Genomic DNA, 20721 nt, shown 5'->3' with positions numbered 1-20721 from the left:
AAGATGAAAAAAAAAATCGAATAACCATACGCTGCAATTTTTAAGCATTAATATATATGGATTAATATATAATTGAACTGCATTGTTCGGTGATGATGCAAACAAAGATTCTCAAGAAACCACAGGAACCATCAAAGCATTCAGTATAATGTTTGCGAATGAAGATTCCAGCTGTTGGTATATGATGCACCCACCATAGAAAGCGACTGTAGAACCTTGCTTGGAATCAAGCTTCACAAGAAGCTTCCAGAGAACTCGAGAACTTGGAAGATCAAGAATATCATACACGAGACCCAAAGCTAATTCGTGAACGCCCTCGCTCCAGATTTACCTCCGCCTGACGAGATTGCGGAGGAGCATCATCGCCGCCGCCACGCCCGCGAATCCGATCGCTCCCAGGGTGGGGAAGCGCGCCGATCTGTCGGCGTCGGACTTCAATTCGATGGTCAGCTGGACGAACCGCGCTATTGCAGTCCCCACGGCAGAGAACTGCTCCTCCACGTTCCTCTTGTGCTCCTCCGCCGCATCCTTCGCCTTCTTCTCCAGGGCGGTGACCGCCTCCTCGGGATGCTTGGCGGAGGAGTTCAGATCCTTGATCTTGGCCACGTGCTCCGACTCGACGGCGGCGAGCTTCTCGCGGGCGTCGAAGAGGTCGTGTTGCAGGGAGGACCGCTCTTCCTTCAGGAATCGGATCTCCTCGAGGAGAATATCGCGGTGGCTGGAATCGGAGGCGGGAGCGGTGGCGGAGGCGGAGGCGGGTTCTCGTCGGCCATGGGGTTCGGTGTTGAGAGAGACGAGAGGCCGAGGGAGGGAACGCCCCCGCGAATGGTTAGCTGAGCGACATTTATAGGCACACCGGAAGCGCAAACCAACGGTGGATGATTGATTCGGTGAATGATCATACAAAGTAAATACAACGAACTCGTTCAGCCACACCAACAAAACAGAGGATTGAAAAAAACAGAGGAAATAGAAATAAATGACCCAAAATATGCAGTGACCAGTGGCTGCGTTCCCTAATTCGCCAAGCATGTCCTTATCTAATACTGCACATTGACTGCCAGTATCAATAAGACCAGAGAATCTGGAAACTCTGCAAACAAATTTGACTTAATGATCAACCATAATTAGACTTCCAAAGAAACACCAGCTTTTCTCAGAACAACTGCAGGATTGAGTCACAGATTATTAGAAAGAGGAATGTCATAGTAACACACTGTAGCAACACACTGAGAAGAGAAGAGGCATTAGTGCTTTGTCTACCCAGCAATTCCTTATTGTAGATGACAAGGCACTCCAACGAACAAGTGTGGCATTTGAAAGCTGTCGCAACTGAGCTATCACCTTCTCCATCTGGTCGCCACGCTTGGATTGCCGTGTGTCTCTGTGATGGAGCTGCAGTTGATGTTGCACCATCGGAAGATGCCGTACGGGTTGCAATGAACCATCTGTTCGATGAAAGTCCTGGCCTTGTTGCATGCGTGAGGTTTCAGAATGCGGTGTTACTAATTGCTGATGGGGATGAATGTGGAAAATGGTGAAGAACTCATTGAGATGCAGAAGATGAGCATAAAACACAGTATCATTGTCACCAACAACAAGTATCCGGCATAACAATTACATTCTGGAACACCATGCTTTGCCTCTGAAGTAATGTGATCGATTATGCTGTTGGTGTTGAGTTCATCGTCATCATGTACTGTAGCATATGCAGATTCCTCTTCGCTGCTCCTAACTGTGATCCAGTTGTCGTCCCACCTCCAATCGATGGCCGGAAAGCCGTCACCTGCCAATTGCAGCATCCTCGCCGCCAGGCTGTCGGATCGACGTGCCACCTCTTCTCCTTCTTCCTCCTCTGCTACAGGGTCCCATAAACCCTGCTCCAGCGTGCTCTTTGGGGAGACCACCACCTGATTCGAACTGCTCTCCAGGAAGCAACAGTCCGCTGGACTCGTCTTCGCCACGAACGGGTGCTCCAGCAACTGCTCCGCCGTCCACCGCTCTCTCGGGTCTCTCCGCAAGCACTTGTCCAAGAAGTCCTTGCCGGGTTCCGACAACCAGCCGGGGCGGTTCGGGACGTCGGAGGAGAATCCAACGCGGTGCAAGGCTGCGACCGGGTCGACGGCGTCAGGCCAAGGCGGTCGACCAGTGGCCATTTCGATGACCGTGCACCCGAGCGACCATATATCGGCCGGGGCGCCCTGCTCCTCCCCGCGCGCCACCTCCGGCGCCATGAACATTGGCGTGCCCATGATCGGCCACCGGGCATCGTCGTCGCCCGCGGCCGACCGCGCGCAACCGAGATCCGCGATCTTGGCGCGCCCCTCCGGCCATATCAGGACGTTCTGGCTCTTGACGTCGCAATGCGCCACGAACATGGCGTGGAGGTGAGCGAGGCCATGAAGGATGTCGTGCGTGTAGGACCGGATCACGGCCTCTTCCAGGAGGCCGCCGTGCTTCTTCATACAATCCGAGAGCGAACCCCCGGGAGCGTACTCCAAAAAGAGGTGGTAGAAGACACGGCCGTGAGGAGCTTCGGCGGCGACGTTGAAACCGAGGCAGGAGACGATGTTGGGGTGGTGCAAAGAAGAGAGAATGGCCTGCTCTCTCCTCACGAGAGCGGAGAGAGAGAGCTCGGAGGACTTGACGGAGAAAAGGTGTCCGGAGGGGTAGGTCATGGCGAGGGAGACGGTGGCGGTGGAGCCGTGGCCGATGGTCCGGAGGCGACACCACTGGCTAATAGCCATTTCCTACACCGTACAATACGGCAATATCTGCAGGTGGGATTGGTGTGGTTCGTCGAACTCATCAGAGGGGCAGGTAAAAGTGAGTTATGGATTGAAGGAGAGAGAGAGGGAGAGAGGGAGAGAGAGTTGACTTCTAAGACCTTTGGTACTGGCGTTCGGCGGAAGCAAAAGTCAACCAGTATCACATGGAGACCTCGACGACGTTGACAGAAAGCAAGCAGACATCGGACGGCTCTCAGCTCTCACCTGCCGTTGACACGCAGCGCATGCGATCTGACTGATTTGAAAGGAGGGTCAAATCCGGTTGACTTGTTTGACTTCTCAGGAGACGACGGTACTCCATTCGGACCACATTCCTCTTAGACATACGAACAGAATAAGAGTCTCATCAAACCTTACGCCTAACATTAATGAGAGCCATCCGTCACTGAAATCGGGCCATTTATCATTAACGAGCATAATTTAATGAACGTAGGCATCTAAACTAAGCTCTTACTTCTTTTGCCAATCGACTCCTTAAATCTTTGCTAATCTTTTAATTAATTCTTGTCATAGGCGATGGATGTTATATAGTACAGCTCGACTTGGCACAAAGTATAAATATTCACATATGACCGGAAAGACATGATTAGTGAAATTAGAGAAGATTTTTTTGAATTATGTTTTCATATTAGATTAGATGTTAGTGATAAATACTTAACAATAGGATCTTATTAAAACATTTTTGGTTATCCATTTAGGATGAAAGATCAGAAGCATTTAGAGGCACACATATATATATATATATATATATATATATATATGTGTGTGTCATCATCTTTGCTGCTCTTTGGGAATTCCTTCTGTGACAGTGATTCAACTGAGTGTGAGAAACAAAAAGCCCAGCAAGATCCAAGCCAACATGTCCAGTCTGTCTAACTATCCACCGCATTGCACTGTTGATGATGAGCTAAACACATTGGATTCTGTGAAAGGTGTTCGATCTAAGAGAACAAATTGAAACAGCAACAGCTTTCCTGCTTTCCGTTTAATTAAGAAGAATCGAAAGGAACCTGACATTGCTTTGCTTCAGTAAACTATGAGTTGGGATCGAGAAGAAGAATAAAGTGCAAGTGTCTGAAGGAATCCCCTCCAAAGAAAGAAAGATAACAGAGTCGATAATGTAAAAGCTCAAATACATCAGCTTCCTTCAATCTAAAGCTTCCTTCTTCCTATCCCCACGAGCACTCAATGCTTCCATGGCCTGACAAGCAAGGAACAAAACCTGGCTGGCAGGCGCCACCTCCAGTTTATATAAGCAGCAGCAGCAGCAGCAGCAGCAGCAGCGGTAGCAGCAGCAGAGGCGGCGTCATCGATCCATCCATCACCCTCATCATCTTCCACCTTGCAATGTCGGCCGAGGGGATGAAGCCTGTCGCTTCGCTTCTGCTGTTCCTCAACTTCTGCATGTACGTCATCGTGGCATCAATCGGCGGATGGGCGCTCAACTTCGCCATCGATCACGGGTTCACGATAGGTATTCTTGCCGTCACGCCATGCACGAGCCATGAAGCACCACCATGATCGGTGCCACCTTAGCTTCTGGGTCTCACGGTTGCTGTGTTCCTTCTCTGATACCGGCAGGTCAAGGCCTTGCACTACCAGCTCACTTCTCCCCGGTCTACTTCCCGATGGGCAACCAGGCCACGGGCTTCTTCGTGATCTTTGCGCTGATAGCTGGTGTCGTGGGCGCCGCGGCGGCCATCGCCGGAATCCAGCATGCCCGCAGATGGAACTCTGATACCTTGCCGTCTGCTGCGTCCTCAGCCGTGATAGCTTGGGGCCTAACTCTTGTTGCCATGGGGTAAGTGAAGCCGCTCTACTTATCCATTTCCTCTACTACAAGAATCTGATAACATACCCAACACAACTTGCAGTCTGGCTTGCAAAGAGATCAATTTGGAGGGAAGAAACACTCGCCTGGTAAGATGCAAATCTATCTACCTTTGTGCTCAGTAGGTGACAGTGACTTAGATGCTTGCAAGCATTGAGCTCAAAAGCTATCAAACAGTGATATGCCTGCCATCGATCTGTTTGCTCGATATAAGAAGGAGATGGTCAAATTGAACCTTTCTTTTCGCCTTGTGCGAAAGAAAGATAGAGTGCACTTTCTCACTTCAAAGCTATCGCATGCAAAGCACGGCTGATGAAATGGCTGGCTTGTGTAACTTGCAGAGGACAATGGAGGCCTTCTTGATCATTCTGTCAGCCACACAGCTGGTGTACATTCTTGCGATCCATGGAGGGATATTTGGCAGAAGGTGAAGGACCTGATGCCGTTGCAAGCCTTGGGTGGTCATCAAGTTTGGTCTGTATGCTTGTGTTGTGTCTTTGGTGTGGTAATAAGTCAAATTGGAGTGTGCTTGATTTCTGTTTTTTTTTATTTTTTCCCTTTATTGTGAAAATTGATCTGTTGTTAAATGTGTAAAATTTGTATTTGTTTATATTTGAAATGTATTGATATGGTATTTTAAATTTATCATTTGGATTCTCTCTCTCTCTTATAGCCATTATAAAACTATGAATAAGCTCTTTGAAACATGAATCACACTCTACACAATCTGGTGTTTGCTTAGGAACAGTAATGCTGAGAGATAACAAAAAAGTAATTCCTTATCGAATTAAAATAAACGTGCTTAGATGAGTAATATCCATCAATATATTTTTTTTTTCTGACAATAATATTTATGTACATCTTAATTTTTTCTCCTCACTAAATTGAGTTTTACGGCTTGAGTTATACTTACCACATTCGTATCCTCGAAATCTAAATTTTATGATGAGCTAATTTTAAATTTTTAAATAAAATTTTATTATATAAAATAATATGATGCTAATACATAAATTTAAATTTGAGATCTATTACTTATGTAATAATATATTAATAATCAATTCGATATCTCCTTACTAAATCCACACCACTAACATAGACCACCTTAAAGTTCTCAACTTTCCTCCCCATCCTCATCTCTTTCTTGATTATTGATCCTGAAACCTTATGCCAAATCAGAGTTTGGAATGGAAGCACAGAGTTTCTGAGTTAAAGCAGGAACTTGTTTTCGAATTTGATGGTGGAAGAAGAAGAATGGATTCGATGCTGCTAGTAATTATCGGTCCATCGCCTTGACGTCGGAAGCGAGGAAGGCGGCCAAGCGCAGGAAGAAGATGGGCCAGATGGACCACCGCCCCGCCGATCCCCGTCGATAGCGGCATGTTTCTCTCTGTTATCTTTCTTGAATTCGATGTGTCCGATGGTTTGGTCAAGATTCCGGACACCACGATGATCTGATGCCGGCCGACGACAGCAAGGAGAGCGAGTCCCTCCTGTAGCCTTACTGTGTGTGTTGCGGGAAGTGGGACGCTGAGTTACTGGTCAAGCAGTGAGAAACTTCGTTCTTTCCATGGGGAAGAAGGAATGAGACGTGTGGGTTTTGTGGTAGCCAAGATTCCAATGAGAATAAATTAATTCCAATGTCGTCACGTCATTCCTCTCTCTCTCTCTCTCTCTATATATATATATATATACACAATCTCAAAAAAATAAGTTTTCATTTTTTCCACAAAACATAAATTTTATTTTATTCTCGCATAACACCTCTTATTTAAAAAAAAAAAATTTATCTCTGACCTCTATCCCATTGATGTCACATCATCATTTATTATTACTTGTCGCCTTTGTCCTGTCTCACTCGTGTGTTCTCTCTTTATTGTCTATCCCTAGTGTGTTCACTCTACTGTAAGGCCTCGTTATCTTTACGTGATCGTTTATATTTTTATTTCTTCTTTTCTTGAGGGCATGAGCGTGGATCTAACGTTGGGAGCAGGAGGTGACGGGTAGCATTATGGAGTAATGCAATCAATGGATTCCTTGATACTTTCGATTTTTGTTTTATATTATTTTCATTGTTTTTGAACGTTCTCTGTAAGAGATAAAAAGTACTTGCAAATATTTCTATGTGTTGGTATTGCACGAAAAAGAAAATAGTCTAAGCATAATCCTTCTCATGTGCCATGGATTGACTATTAATTAATGATCTTACGGTGTAAAACATTAGTTGTCTCGATACCTTAGAAACCCTTTGATGGTATTAGGGCGAATCAAGCCTTAGTTATTTGTGCGAGGGGTGATGCAATATCTTTAGTGTATTTATTTTTTATTCCACGTAAATGCTAGGTGAATATTGAGTCTGCATATGCCTAATAAATGTTGATTGCTTTGTGTTACCTATGATTTCAGTTATCCGACCTTTTTCATACGATGACATATTATCCCATATTATCCATATGTTCATCTTTTTTAACACCCTCAAGATGAGATGATGGAGCTCGAGAGGGTGCTCCACAATAGCATCATGAGGTAGAAGGCCTCGTGGAAAGGCAAAGGCGACGTTGAAGGGTGACAAGGGCAAAGGCAACGAGGACATGGATGAGCGGCCTATGGTGATGGAGTTGATGAGCAACAACGGGGCAAAAGCTAGAGGTAATCTCGTCTGTAAGAAAATAAGAGGCGCTCACATCAGCCTTAGCAAGAAGGCCACTCAGGGAGATATAGAAGCAGCAGAGAAACAAGAACAGGTCAGGTATCTCTTATTGACTTGATCTAAATGCACATCGACACCAAGACATGGACCGCCAAGTTTCCTCTGAAGCGACATCAAGATCACAGTTTTGTTTTGTATGTCCAGAACAACAAATCAAGATCACAGTTCTTTCTCAAAATAGCCATGGAGGAACAATTTTTCTCCATATGCAATCCCTTCATTAATAACATGAAGGAATTGTTGCATTATGGGGTTGAACAGTAATGAAGAGTAAAAAATGTTATAGGAGTATCGAATAATTTTACATAAAAACCACATCAATAGTAGCCTACTTCAGCCCAAAAAAGGAATCAAGAAAGGTCAAGACAATCACTATTTCCTTCAGACACTTTCCTCCTTGTCTGGCTCTATTGAAATCTACAACTGGTAAAGAATCGAGTAAAAACAATGCAGCGAAGAACGTGAATTGCAATTGCGTGTGTCCGGTATGACTCCTCCAAAGCTAGTGACTTCTCCTGGCTGACTCCTCCAGTATGACTCCTCCGGTTTCTTTGCTGCCACATTCATCGGCCACCAAGACGAAGCACAATCGCATGCGCAACATATGGCTCCTCGCACGCTAATAAATTCTCTCGGCAGTTGAGACTGGACGAAGGAAAACAACAATGACCGTGATGTTGTCTTTGCTGCCACGTGCAGCAGCTTCGGTGGCCAGCCTCTTCGAACACATTGACGGCTCCTTGACAGTGTCTTTGATGATGGACACCACCTCCTCATTGCTTATTACGTCCCAGAGTCCATCACTAGCCATCACCTGCAAAGGCCACATGAAAGTGGTCAGCAATTTAGTTCTCCATCATAATCTACATCTTTCTACAACACTATATTCTGGTGCTTACACATTTTTTTTCCAAACAGATGTAGTAAACATATTTACAGGTCTCATGGACTTATGATTACCCATTGACACATATAAGTATTCTTCAGACTGTAATTTTCTTCATTCTGTTAATATTCCAGAAGACTCCAATCTATTCTGCTGTAAACAAATCCTTGCAAATCTTATCATAGAATAACTTTTTCATAATTCTGTTACAAAGGTCTGCACTATAATTTTGCACTAGTAAGTTGAACTAGTTGATGGGTGGTTAGAAACATGTAAATCCACCAATAGCACTCTGTTTGCCATGAGAATATTAGATAGATAGATGACGTGCATGCATGGATGCAATTGTAGTGGCCACAGAAAGAAGAGCATATCTGAGGTCGATGATCAAAACGTAGGCCTCTGTGACCTAATCAATAGTCAACACATATGGAATGAAGACGACTTGTGGAATCTGGGGACAACAGAATCTTCATTAAAATGCATACGTAGCCTAACTTATGAAATTACATCTGTGCATAAGCTATCCAAGGAAAAAAAAAGATCAACATAGGGTCTGCAGCTAATCAAACTATTTTGTCTTCTTCTTGGCCCCAATAAATCCAATTTGATCGGGGCCTCCATAGATTATTCATAAAATCCAAAATCACTTATGGAAGAATCACATTCCAACATGGCAATTACCAACATACAAGAGCCCACTGACCAAATGACAGATGCAGCAACCAATTTCAGGATGAAGAAAACAAAATTTTGTAAACAAACTCATTAGCCAATCTATTACAGGATTACTTCAGATGATAGATGAAAACTGCAGAAGGTAAAGCTTAATTTAGCCAATCTTTAATGCACATTTTGAAGAATTGAATGAATTGGTCGTCAACCAAAACTTTCACAGCAATTTGAGGTCCACCATACAGCATAATGCCAGTTGAGAAAGATACTTGCAGTAATTGATAAATATCAATGAAATTCATATCTGATATGAGATATCAACATTCTGAGGATGGGTGTGTCAAAATATCTAACCAAGCATGTTCAAGTGAACCTAAACTGTCATTGGGCATGTTGGACGAGTCATTATTCTTGGAAGCTCATGTATACAGGGAGCAGGAGCAATCCTGCAAAACTGCTCCTTGGGAGTAGTCCATATGAAGGTTAAGATCACATGTACTAGGAGCAGTAGCATTCATTAAGTTTTCAACATAAATGACAAGAAAAGAAAATAATCATGAATATAGCTGCTATGCTTACCTTCATCTCTATTTGAGTTAAGCAAACCCAAATTTATCATTACAAGGCCAGCAGATATGACTATCACATAGTATATATGTATTTAAGAGAAAATCATACAGCATATAAATGAGGAAGCAACGTAAAGGTAGCCTTGCTTAAAACTCATAACTTAGTAGCCATCCAAAACTTACCAGGAAGTCATCATCTGCCGAAATACAAGTAACAATTATCTCAGGATTCGCTGTTACTGCAGGCTTTAGATCATCATCACCAATTGATCGTGTAACCTGACAAGAGGAAGTTATTAAAATTAAATTTGATAATGGAAAAGACATACATCAGCTATATAAGATAATTAATTTGTATGTTGGCTCAACCGATCAGACACTCAAATATGTAAGCATGTTATAATTTCACTTTTTCGGCAGATCAACCTATGTAACACAATTCCAGAGAAACAGCAATGTATCCAGAAACTGAAGGAAATAATGCACCTGAAGTGCAGCTGGTCCAACCCTCCATGTATCTACTTGCCATTTCACTTCGACACCTTCTCCCATGACACGCATTCTTTCCTCAGGAGAGCTTGCAACATGATCCTACCAATATCAGTAAGGCATGATAACTGATCTTGCTCTGGAAACAAAAAATCTGAGTATACTATAATTGCAATTTGTCATTCTGATCTCCATTTTTCAGGAAAATTATTTAAATAACTAAAGTAGACTTATGTCATGTTTCACACCTTACTCATTGGAAATGGGCTGCCTGAACGACTTATAATTGCCCGACAATCACCAGCATTTGCAACAAAAATTTTGTTCCCCACTATTAGTGCTGTAACTGCCGTGCAACCAGGATGCCAATCTTTCTGAGTAATTCTTCTCGAGTTACAGTGCAACACTAGCTCATCCCTGAATGCTAAGTCCGTCTTTAGAAAAGCTTCAATAAGTGAATCTGCAGGACTGCAATTGATCTAGTAATTAAATGACAGCAAAGAGAACAAAACTTTAGAATAAGTATGCAACAGAAAGAAACCTGCATATATAATCAGAATTCCGTAGGAATCCTGGCAGTGCTCTGGAAGAAAATTCAGCAGCTGCTGCACCTGTACATGTCAGAGTTTTAGTTAATAGACTCTGTTTTCACAATATGAAAAAGGAATAGAATCAATTTAGCACCTCGATGACCATCAAAGATTCCAAAAGCATGAACATCCTTCTCATTGCACAGGTGTGGAAGCATGAAATGCGCATCTTCCATTTTCTCCCTTCTTCCACATGTTGCAAATGATCCCCAAGACAAAACTGGCTTGTACTGTAGAGAATCATGAACAGAACTAGACCAGGATGTAATATTTGATTTTTCAGCAAGTGCTTTCTTGGCTAATTCTTCTCCACGAGATAACCAATTCAAATCTTCTTGAATATATTTGAGGTCATCGTTGCTGTCTTGACATTGATCATTGGGAGTAAATAATGGTAAACTAGATATGTCTCTATGCTTCATGAGCGAGTACAATTCCTTGACTATATCATCAAAAGAAGGCCTATTCAAAGGATTTTGATCCCAAGACCTTTCAATAAGAGATAATAGACTTGGCGGAGCACCAGATTCAGGGTTAGCGAGAGCAGGCCGCAAACCACTGGAGACAACTGCTGCTGTAAGTTGTTGTTCGGTGTAGCTCATTTCAAGCACTGTGTGGGCCTAAGAGAATGGTGGTTATGCTATTAAATCATTATCAGTGATCATTCTGGAAAAATTAAAACCCAAGCCATGAACTTAAATACTGATATGAGTGGAATATGTTTATGACGTAACTTCAAAAAAAATAACCACCTAGCAACATGAGATAAAGAATGTAATAAAGCTTAGAAGTAACTGGATTATATTATTGTTATCATAATAAGGATTATATTATTGTTATCATAATAGCTGTCTGCCCACTTGCACATTTTAGCTTCACTTATATGGAAATATTAAGATATGACATCAAAAGTTTCAACAGTACCTGGGCTTCAGCTCGTAGATCTGTGTAAGGAACAACTCCAGTAAGAAGCTCACTGCAGAAGGTTACAGAAGAATCATAACACTGACAGCTCATGCACAAAATAGCAAAGCCAAATTGTTAAATACTTATGGAAACTGTAGCAGCACAAAATGTCCATCCAAAAATTCATAATTATGCTACAACTTGTCTTAATTAAACATGAAAAATTAATAAACTAGATATCGATTAATATAATTATTGATATCATAATAGGATATGCAAATAACAGGAAGCTTTTTTTCGAACATGTAACATACTTTACAAATACTTAAATTGAACAGGCATGATAGTTAATACATGAATGCATAAATATGACTGTCTTACTTGATAGATACTGCAAAACTGTAGACATCTGATTTCTCTGTGTGAATATCCTTCCTTAGAATTTCTGGCGCCATATAGATGAGAGTTCCCACCATGTTCCTTTTGTGAAATCCACCGGTAGGCTTGCCAGTTGATCTCCAATTCTCAACTGATACATGTTTAAGATCCTTTTTATATGTGGCCAAACCAAAATCAGCTAGGTGTGGATAAAGGTTCCTGTCAAGCTGCACCATGGACCAGCTAGAGGATTATATTGGCTTAAGGTTACACGTCATTCAAGATGATGAAAAGAAGAGAGAATAGAGATGTTTACAAGAATATTTGCAGGTTTAACATCTCTATGTACAATTCCAAGGCTGTGTAGGTATTGAAGAGCTTTTGCTGAAAAAGGAAACGAAAAAGCATACAGAGTCAACAAGAGGTTAAAAAAGGTACCCTGGGAAAAACATAATAATGGGCCAAAAGAAGTGCGGTGGTTTCCCTTCCAACTCAAATTAAGTGATGTCCGTTACAACTCAAATTGAGTATTTGGTCAATCCTTCACATAAGTCCAGATTAACAATGTACTGCTTGGGACAAACTAGTTATGGACATCCATGGAAAATACTTGTTACCCTAATGTTTTTTTTTTTTGTGCATGTGTATGTGTGAAGCACATAAAAAAATATGTAATTAACCCAAGATCACAAATATTTACAGCATAAACATGAAAGCAAGCACGTCTAAAAAAAAATAGATTACATGATGCATTTTCTGAAAGGAAATCATTAGGCAGGCGAAACAAAGCATTACAAGAAGTCGATAACATCGGATCAGTGCTAGGATCTGAGCCAACAGTTGACGACCTTATCTGCGGTGTTTCATTCTGAAAAGGCTAGGAACAGAACTACGTGGTACAGAAACCTTTCTAGCCCTAATTAACGAAACATAACGAGGACAAAGTAAAATCAGTAGTCGAGAACCAAGATCCAGAGCTGATGCGCACCTAGGTCATAAGCGATGGCGATCACTTGATCAACGCTAGGGCTCCACTCCTCGACATGCAACTTCTCGGCCACGCTCCTCGATTCGTAGTGCTCGAAGAAGAGCAGGTAGTTGGGCGGCCTGGCGTTCGCCGCCACCAACTTCGCTAGCCCCGGGTGATCCAGCTTACTTCACCCAGTACAACAATTACAAAAAAAAAATCAAAAATAAGAATCAAAACCACGCGAAAAGACAAATCTTGGGCATGCACGGACCAGAGGAGCTGGAGTTGGCGGTGGAAGCGGTCGATGTCGTCGGCGGTGGAGAGGACGGGTTTCTTGGCGGCGACCCTGGTTCCATCGTGGAGCCTCGCCTCGTAGACGGTGCTCTCGGCACCTTTGGATTCCCGGAATCGAGATCGATCGATCAATTCACGAACGCAAGGGGGAAAAAAGAAGACGAGGATTAGCAGAATCAAGTATAGACTTACCTTTCGCGATGGCGGAGAGGAGGGTGAACGAGGAGGCTGGGAGGTGGAGGGGGATGGAGGAGCTGCTGCAGCAGCCACGGAAGCAGGTGTTCGTGTTCGCCTCCGCCATCTCCACCACCACCATCTCTCTCTCTCTCTCTCTCTGTTTCTCTGTTGACTCGTGCGAGTACCAGCATTATATATGTTCTAGCTGGGCCCCACGGGCCCAACTCCGCGGGACCCAAAAGGCCGGCGTTGTGGGATCCAAAGCTCAACGTGGCTGAAGCCTAGCCATTGGATCCCGTGGCTTCCTGAAAATATTCTTGGATGGACCAGGTCCACCAGATCAACCAATCCTGGTCTAATCCGACGGTCATAATCTTTTTGGAGGCATATATATATATATATATATATATATATATATATAAACTAATGCATGCAATGATTTTAATTATGTAGTAGATGTTGAATGGGAAAACAAGTAGTTTCATGTGGGAGAAAGGATCAGACAGAGGTATCTTCCAAGCCACTATTATATTCCACATGCCTTCATGTCCGTCCTCACAAAGCCTTGGCCATCAAGCTCTTCTTCGAGTCTTTTTACCTTTGGTATATGATGGATTCATAACATATTATATTGAACAGCCAAGTTTGCATGATGGCCAAGGTTAAGAAACTTACCGGTCTTTAGGAGTGTTGATCCATGAAATCTATGGGAACATCTTTCTTTTCATCAATCCTCTGTTTCTCACATAGTTTATCCTGCGAGCAAGAGTGAACTGTGTAAAATGGCTCCAAAGCAATGAATGTGTGAAGTAGTTTAAAGTGTAATTTAAAGCAAAGACATTACTACAACCTCCATGAAATGATCATACATCACCAACAATGTCAACAGTATTTAATCTTATGGTCTAGAGTTGTGCTCTGAATGATTCTTTCAGAGGGAAGGATATACCAGATGCCGCTTTGAGGGGTGCCTCTCTTTAATGTCAGTCGTTTTTACATGTTTTCCTCTTTAATATGCAGTAGATGAAAGGAAAGGCACTAATGGGAATCAACACAACCAATAAATGGAAAAGATTTGCCTATGTTTTAGCTGTAAGCAAGCAGATGGACAGATGGAAGGGGAGCTCTTGTTTGCTACTATAAGATCATTCATGTAAGTGTTGAGCATATATGAGGACAGACATATGCACCAAACCATATGTGGAGTTACAAAACTAAAGACAAAACTGATTAATGGGTCTTTCATGCAAGATGGCCACTTGATGATCCATTTCATTTATTATCTCCCATAGTAACAATCCAAAAATTTATTTTAGACCTACTCTTGGCTGAAAGCACATGGATTTGACCAATAAATTTGAGCCATAAAATCAAGCTATAGACTACAAGAATCCAAGTGCTAAGAAAAAAATAAAGAAAAAGAATCCAATAGGTTTACCTGTCACTGGCATCATTAGGTAAGCAGATAGATATGTGTGAACATCAAATTTTGATTCACGTCTAAAATACCATCTGCACTTGCAGGTGGAATAATTGAGCTAACCTGCAGCCTGATGTTACATTGTTCGAGCTCATCTTGCAGCAGCATTAATCTCAGTGGAATCCAAGATAAGTCCACAGAAATCATCAATTCATTAGCTGCAAGGCTGGTTTTCAAAACTAATTTAAAGAAGAGGCTATTGTGAATGTTCTTTTCTGATAGATTCTAGATGTGTTTTGAGTGGCAGTACTTGGAGAAGGTAGAAAACTTTTCCCAAGTGAAAACCTAAGACAAGATGAAATAAGATTTTTGCCAAGTCCTGCACTTGGCATGTTGCTTGAAATCCCATCTCTGACCTTCAAATGAATTGGAGAATCCCCTCAACTACTACACAAAAGATTCCAAGGGCCCGGCCCTTCTTTGTTCGTTTTTAGCAAATCTTTCTTGTCAGCTTTTTCTTTCTTTGTTTTGTCTTCCCTTTGATCCAGCTTCTTCTATAAATTCCACCCCTCTGCTTGGCTCCAATTCCCTTCCTCCTCTTCTTCTTCCTAGCTTAAGCTTTCAGGAAGTTCTGCTGCTTTCTTCTTCTCTAGCCTTCTTTCCCCATCTTGCCCTGCTTCCAGTGGCCTTCTCTCAAGATTTTTCTTGGTCAACAACTGCATACTGTGTTCTTTCTGCTGTCCCTCGTCTCGGTGGGAAAGGTCACTCTTTTGCTTCCTGTTCTTCTTTCTGCTGTTGCTTGTTGAGGAAACTCTGCCAAAATTTTCTCTATAGATTCTGATTCTGGATCCAAAACCTCATCAAAATCTGGCCTTTGCTCGATCTTTTTCTAAAAATACCACCTTGCTGCTGAAATCTCTTGGTTCAAGGATCTGAAGTTTACGTGCTCAAACCTCCTGTGGTAACTTTTCACATGCAGCATCTGTTTCTCTTGATATTTCTGATCTATGTCGGCTATCATAAGTGAGATCCTTCTCTCTGGGTTTATGATAAGTTCCACTCTTAGGCGCAGGACCCATCTCGTTCAGTCCTTCTCTGTTGTCTTCCTCTACTGGTTCTATGTGTTCTCATGAACTTGTTCCCTGAGTCCTTTACTGAGAATTAATCTCGTTATATACCTATACCGTTCAGCTATATTTCCTGCCAAGGTATAGTCTTTCCTGAAGCACTAGCATTAAAATAGACTACTTGAAGAACTCAAATTTTACCTGAAAAGACCATAGCTTTCATGGCTTCTCCCTGTGGAACTTCTTCTGGATCCAGCCTGCTCCGAAACTCAGGCTCCGAACAGGATCTGCAGGCAGTGATAAACCAGAAGCAAAAGAAAATGACATCGAACCGCGAATCTGCAAGGCGGTCGAGGATAAGGAAGCAGAAGCACTTGGATGATCTGACAGCACAGTTGAACCAGCTGAGAAAGGAGAACAGCCAGATCCTGACATCCTTGACCCTCACCAAACACCATTACTTTGCTGTTGAGGCTGACAACTCTGTCCTCAGGACTCAGATGATGGAGCTCAGCAGCAGGCTGCAGTCTCTTGACGAGATCCTTCAATGCTTGAATGGAAACAACCCCATCAGCAATGGCCTTTCTGTGACAGCCCTCAGATCAATGATAGCTTCAGCAATCCATGCAACTTCACTTACATGAAGCAGCCCATCATGGCTTCAGTAGACATGTTCCCATACAGACAGAGAAGAAGTCACAAATGCCGTCGTAAAAGGGAGACTGTTGTCTGCGAATGGTGCTATCAGTGCTTTGTCAATGAGTTGGTCTCTATCCATCTTCCTGTCATGTTGTAGTTCTCATGTTCAGGTGCAGAAGGTGAACAGCCCAGAGTGGTATGAAGAACATGACTTTGTCTGAATGCCATGAAGAGTGTCACATGCTGGCTTCTGTATGGTCTATTTTATGCATCTGCATCAAGAATCATGGTTAGGTAATCTATTTATTTAAAATATAATGAACAGTTCATGTTGATCTAAACTGCTCTCACTCTCTCTCTCTATGCAATGACATTATTAGAACTGATCAATAACTCCACCGTGTGGTAAACAGTTCAAGAGTCAGAGTGATTGGAAGATATAGTGACTGACTGGCAACATGTGGAGTATAAAAATAATTTGGATAGTTTGGCCCATGACAAAAGTATAACTGGTCTTCATGTTTGTTTGAACTTTGAATACATACTATAAAAGAGAATAGACATCTTAATCAGTGAGCTCCAAGAAATATAATATAAGGAATCATTGTTGCTGATGTCTGCCCTTTCCTTTTTCTACTTGGACTTTGCTGGCTGGCCACACTAATGACTGCTCATGAGAAAAACAAGTTGAACATGTTGATACGGTGGATTTCTATTTGATCTGTCCATGTTGCATACATTTTCTGGGTTGGAATCTGCTGAAGCAAGCAACCATATGAGCACAGTGAATACATCAGTGGTATCCAATAGTTCTAGTGCTTTCACCTGAGGAATTTTCAATTACCGATATCTTTGGATTCAGATTTTTGACATTGTTGCTTGAGGGCAAGAATCAATGATTGAATCTGTAAAGTAATTTTCACTCTAGGGAAATATATTAGCAATCAAAAGACTGTAGATGATAAAGGAGTTGAAAAATATATCACCACCTGAAGCCAAGTTCTAAGGGTATTGAAAAATATGATTTCCAGGAAAAATAAAATAAATGCTTAGGCCATGAAGGAAAAACCAAGGGCACAAAATTGACTGCTGCCTTGTTATGATATCAGAAAAAAAAGAAAAAGAAAAATGCTTAGGTCATGACAAATGAACCAAAGGCACAAAACTAAGTACTGCCTTCTTATTATTAAAGTTGAGGAAAACCAATCCACACAATCATTTGTCCCCTGTGATTAGTGAACATTTTGAACCAAGTGCTGTTGGCTGACAAAGAAGAAACTCATACAAGAATTACGCATATAAATCTTCGGTACTCGAACTATAGGGAGAAGGAGTTTGAGACACTCACCTTCTGATCTGGGATTAACATCTTGGCACTTGAGTTAGAGCAGAAAGAAATACACTTACGGCTATTCCACATCATCAAAACAGGTTTCCAGTCTGTTTTGGCATCTGAAACATGACATTAACACTCACCTAGAAAATTGAACAAAATAATTCAGGCAGAAATATATTTTCACAGTTCAATTAGAAAACCAGATACTCAGATAATATCTAGGAATTAACCAAGAAAATTTGGAGCTAAACTAGTAAATTTGTCCAGCACCACTCATGCAGAGAAGGATGCATATAGTAGATAACTTAAAAGATTGACTCGCAAAAAAAAGAGGATGTCTTTCCTCGAAAAACTCAACATATGAACTTAATTCAATAAGTGAAAACAATGAAACATCAGATCTAGGTCATTTTATACTGGAAAAAAATGGAGGATTTCTTTCCTTGAAATCTCAACATGTACTTAATTCACCAAGTGAAAGCAGTGAAACATCTGAGGTCATTTTGTACATGGTTTTCCTATTTGGTCAAAGTATCCACATTGTTTCATATTTTTACAAAATCATGAAAAATAGGACATCAATGGATACAAAAGACTGTTGCTTTCAGTTTTAATCCATTTCCCACGCTAAACATGCACTAATCTATTATCTTATTGAATACCACATGAGCGAAGCACAAGCAAAGCAGATGCACACACTGTCGAAATTAGAAAGCATGATTCTGTTTGTATATAGTTCCAATAAGCCAAATGGGACCTGTAGCAAGCATACATTAATCAGTTGTGATAAACACTGTTGAATAATATAATCTGATGAACATAAAATACTAGACCTGAGAAGTTGCAATTGAAATCGGGTGATTGTCAATCGCTTACAGATCATCTGGGCAATGCTTAATTTTAATTTTGCCATAAAGATGATATTTGCATAACATTCTGTCCAATGGAAATAATGCAGGTTCTGCCATCTTCTGTTCAAAAGTTGTTATGTTTGTACTTGGATTTGCATCTTTGGATGCAAAAAACTCTGGCAAATCCAGTATGCAACAGAAGATCAATATTTTTCCTCCCGAGATTAATTTGCATCAGAAGAATAAAATGCAAATTCTGATCCTTCTTCCTTTGTTATATTCCATGGAACTTTTCTATTGCTTGATGATACCTCTTCCTTTGTCATTGCTGATAATGCTTTGCTGAAAAAGAGAACTTTAATGTTTGAAGACAAACAGGTGGGTGAACATGGATGGTGTTTAAAATACAATAAGAAATTAAGAATCTACCCTACATATAAAAGTATGTTGGGATGATGAAATTACCTATCAAGATCTTTATATTGAGATCTGGGTGCATGTCAAGAAATGCTTCAGAATTTTATAGTACAGCTTAAGTAGTGAAAATGTGTACACATCCATTCATGAAAAAAGTTTTTAGGCAGATGCAAGGAAAAATGCAACCTTGGTTAGTGGGCACACTTGGTGCCTGTTTGTGATGGTAGAAACCTTTGGTGACTTCCATCATTAAAAGCTTGATCATGACCATCAAACCACTTGAGCTTGGGGCATGTTTCAATCAAATACTTTGCAACAGAAATCTACAGATAATAGTTAGGCACTGGATCACTTCAAAGACCAATTGAAGACATCAGCATATGAAAAACCTAATGAATCATAAGAACATCACGTGCAATTCATCAGTTGGTGCACGAGGAATGCAAATCCATTTTGCCAACAAACTTGCAAGAACAGCACGTGCATGTTTAAAGAACACTGATATGACCCAATGTTAGTGATGGCAAATTGAGACACCTTCTGAGTCTACAAGTTAGCTTCCAATTTTCTCTCTAACACTGGATAGAAAAATGTCTTCTCATTTGCTTGTGAGACGATGGCATAGAGTAAGTATTTAATTCTCAAGTGGACCACTACATCAATAAGCACAAATGGTCATGGTTATCCATCAATTCGAATAGACACCAGCCAAAGTACAGAAAGAAATATCCAATTGAATGCAGTGATGCTCGTGGGTTCAGGTTATGATTTAAATATAAGACAGTACTATGTCCATCGTCATCTTTGATAGAATGATAAAATTGAAGGTAAATGAGCTTGATATTGCAATTGCAGATGCAGTAAATTTCTTCTAGTTAAAATTGCATGAGCTTCAACAAAATATATCTGACCTTAATGTCAAAAGCACGGATAGAACCCCCCGTTCAGTAAATCTCAGTCCTATCAAGCTGAACTAACAGCCTACAAAATCACCTTTTAAGCATATCATACTGCAAGCACAAGTAATCTATATATGGCTTCAACTAAATCTAGCATCCTACAGTATTATATCGATATTACCTGACCACATTTTAATAATATTTTATGATAATAAGATGTGCATTTGCCTATAGTTCCTCATTGCATTTTCAATTATTGATGCCATCACAAATCCATTTGGTGGGCAAGCTAAAGTTTGCATAAAGTGTTCTGGAATGGAAACTCTCACAACATTGCTATATTTTAAAATGCTACCAGCACACTACTTCCATTACAAACAATTGCTAATAATTGAAAATGTTAGCAGGCAATTTTCATGACATTGATAGTATGGTGACCTATCATTGAAGGCAATCCAAGGCACTCTCTGCCAGAATATTGATACTTGTGCATGCTTACATCTGTAGCTCTTCTTAGCATAAAATTTATAGCTTTTTTTTTTGACTAATTTAATTCTAATTGTCGAGTATATTACAAAAGGAAGTGCTATTCCATCAGAGAGAAGACTCTGAACCATTTATGTGATGTTAATTACCAGGATTATGCAGAATCTATAAAAGGTGAGAAGGATCTCATGTCTTATACCCATCTATATCCATAGCTCTAAGTCATAGTTTCAGGCAACAGAAATATGGCCCCAGCCCTGCATTTGGCCACCGAATCCTGAAGTCTTTTTGGAGCAATCCAATACCCTTTACCAGTGATCCCTGCAACAACTAATGCTGGAGTGG

General features: G+C 41.3%; 3 protein-coding genes and 1 pseudogene across 5 annotated transcripts; 2 read left to right on the top strand and 2 right to left on the bottom strand.

Moving 5' to 3' along the window:
- Positions 1-327: 327 nt before the first annotated feature.
- Positions 328-2747, bottom strand: LOC103981698 (mitogen-activated protein kinase kinase kinase 18-like). Its single transcript, XM_009398440.2, has 2 exons — positions 1622-2747; positions 328-833 (listed from the first exon to the last, which is right to left on the bottom strand). Exons 1-2 carry the CDS (start codon positions 2745-2747, stop codon positions 328-330), a joined length of 1632 nt encoding a protein of 543 aa, XP_009396715.2.
- A 1194-nt stretch (positions 2748-3941) lies between these two features.
- Positions 3942-5285, top strand: LOC135634988 (membrane protein PM19L-like). The gene is made up of 4 exons (XM_065145766.1): positions 3942-4263; positions 4371-4590; positions 4664-4709; positions 4962-5285. The coding sequence occupies exons 1-4, from the start codon at positions 3978-3980 to the stop codon at positions 5049-5051; spliced, it is 642 nt and encodes a 213-aa protein (XP_065001838.1). The 5' UTR covers positions 3942-3977; the 3' UTR covers positions 5052-5285.
- A 2207-nt stretch (positions 5286-7492) lies between these two features.
- Positions 7493-13552, bottom strand: LOC103981345 (protein kinase and PP2C-like domain-containing protein). 3 transcript variants are annotated; one of them, XR_001977761.2, is made up of 12 exons: positions 13277-13552; positions 13062-13182; positions 12809-12975; positions 12137-12204; positions 11824-12047; positions 11461-11512; positions 10631-11156; positions 10488-10557; positions 10195-10414; positions 9944-10085; positions 9641-9736; positions 7493-8141 (listed from the first exon to the last, which is right to left on the bottom strand). XR_001977761.2 is itself a non-coding variant. In XM_009398048.3 (12 exons), the coding sequence occupies exons 1-12, from the start codon at positions 13398-13400 to the stop codon at positions 7947-7949; spliced, it is 1968 nt and encodes a 655-aa protein (XP_009396323.2). In that variant the 5' UTR covers positions 13401-13527; the 3' UTR covers positions 7493-7946. The 3 variants fall into 3 exon arrangements, 1 of the variants encoding a protein (XP_009396323.2); XM_009398048.3 differs by having other exon boundaries at positions 9944-10048; positions 13277-13527; XR_010495904.1 differs by lacking the exon at positions 7493-8141 and having other exon boundaries at positions 9693-9736; positions 9944-10034; positions 13277-13547.
- A 1617-nt stretch (positions 13553-15169) lies between these two features.
- LOC103981344 (bZIP transcription factor 11-like) lies at positions 15170-16642 on the top strand (annotated as a pseudogene).
- The last annotated feature ends 4079 nt before the right edge of the window (positions 16643-20721 follow it).

This window comes from Musa acuminata, chromosome BXJ3-4 (genome assembly GCF_036884655.1).
Source record: "Musa acuminata AAA Group cultivar baxijiao chromosome BXJ3-4, Cavendish_Baxijiao_AAA, whole genome shotgun sequence".
Taxonomy (NCBI): Eukaryota; Viridiplantae; Streptophyta; class Magnoliopsida; order Zingiberales; family Musaceae; genus Musa; species Musa acuminata.
This window is presented reverse-complemented; position numbering and strand designations above follow the sequence as displayed.

Excerpts from the sequence above, each read along its gene's own strand:
- LOC103981345 (XM_009398048.3), bottom strand. The coding sequence starts at position 13,400 with ATGGTGGTGGTGGAGATGGCGGAGGCGAACACGAACACCTGCTTCCGT. Across the intron at positions 10,558-10,630 it reads AATCTTTGATGGTCATCGAG|GTGCAGCAGCTGCTGAATTT; the intron begins GTGCTAAATTGA and ends TGACATGTACAG. Across the intron at positions 10,415-10,487 it reads AATTCTGATTATATATGCAG|TCCTGCAGATTCACTTATTG; the intron begins GTTTCTTTCTGT and ends GATCAATTGCAG.
- LOC135634988 (XM_065145766.1), top strand. The coding sequence starts at position 3,978 with ATGCTTCCATGGCCTGACAAGCAAGGAACAAAACCTGGCTGGCAGGCG. Across the intron at positions 4,591-4,663 it reads CTAACTCTTGTTGCCATGGG|TCTGGCTTGCAAAGAGATCA; the intron begins GTAAGTGAAGCC and ends CACAACTTGCAG. Across the intron at positions 4,710-4,961 it reads AGGGAAGAAACACTCGCCTG|AGGACAATGGAGGCCTTCTT; the intron begins GTAAGATGCAAA and ends TGTAACTTGCAG.
- LOC103981698 (XM_009398440.2), bottom strand. The coding sequence starts at position 2,747 with ATGGCTATTAGCCAGTGGTGTCGCCTCCGGACCATCGGCCACGGCTCC. Across the intron at positions 834-1,621 it reads AAAGCATGGTGTTCCAGAAT|CTAACCATTCGCGGGGGCGT; the intron begins GTAATTGTTATG and ends AATGTCGCTCAG.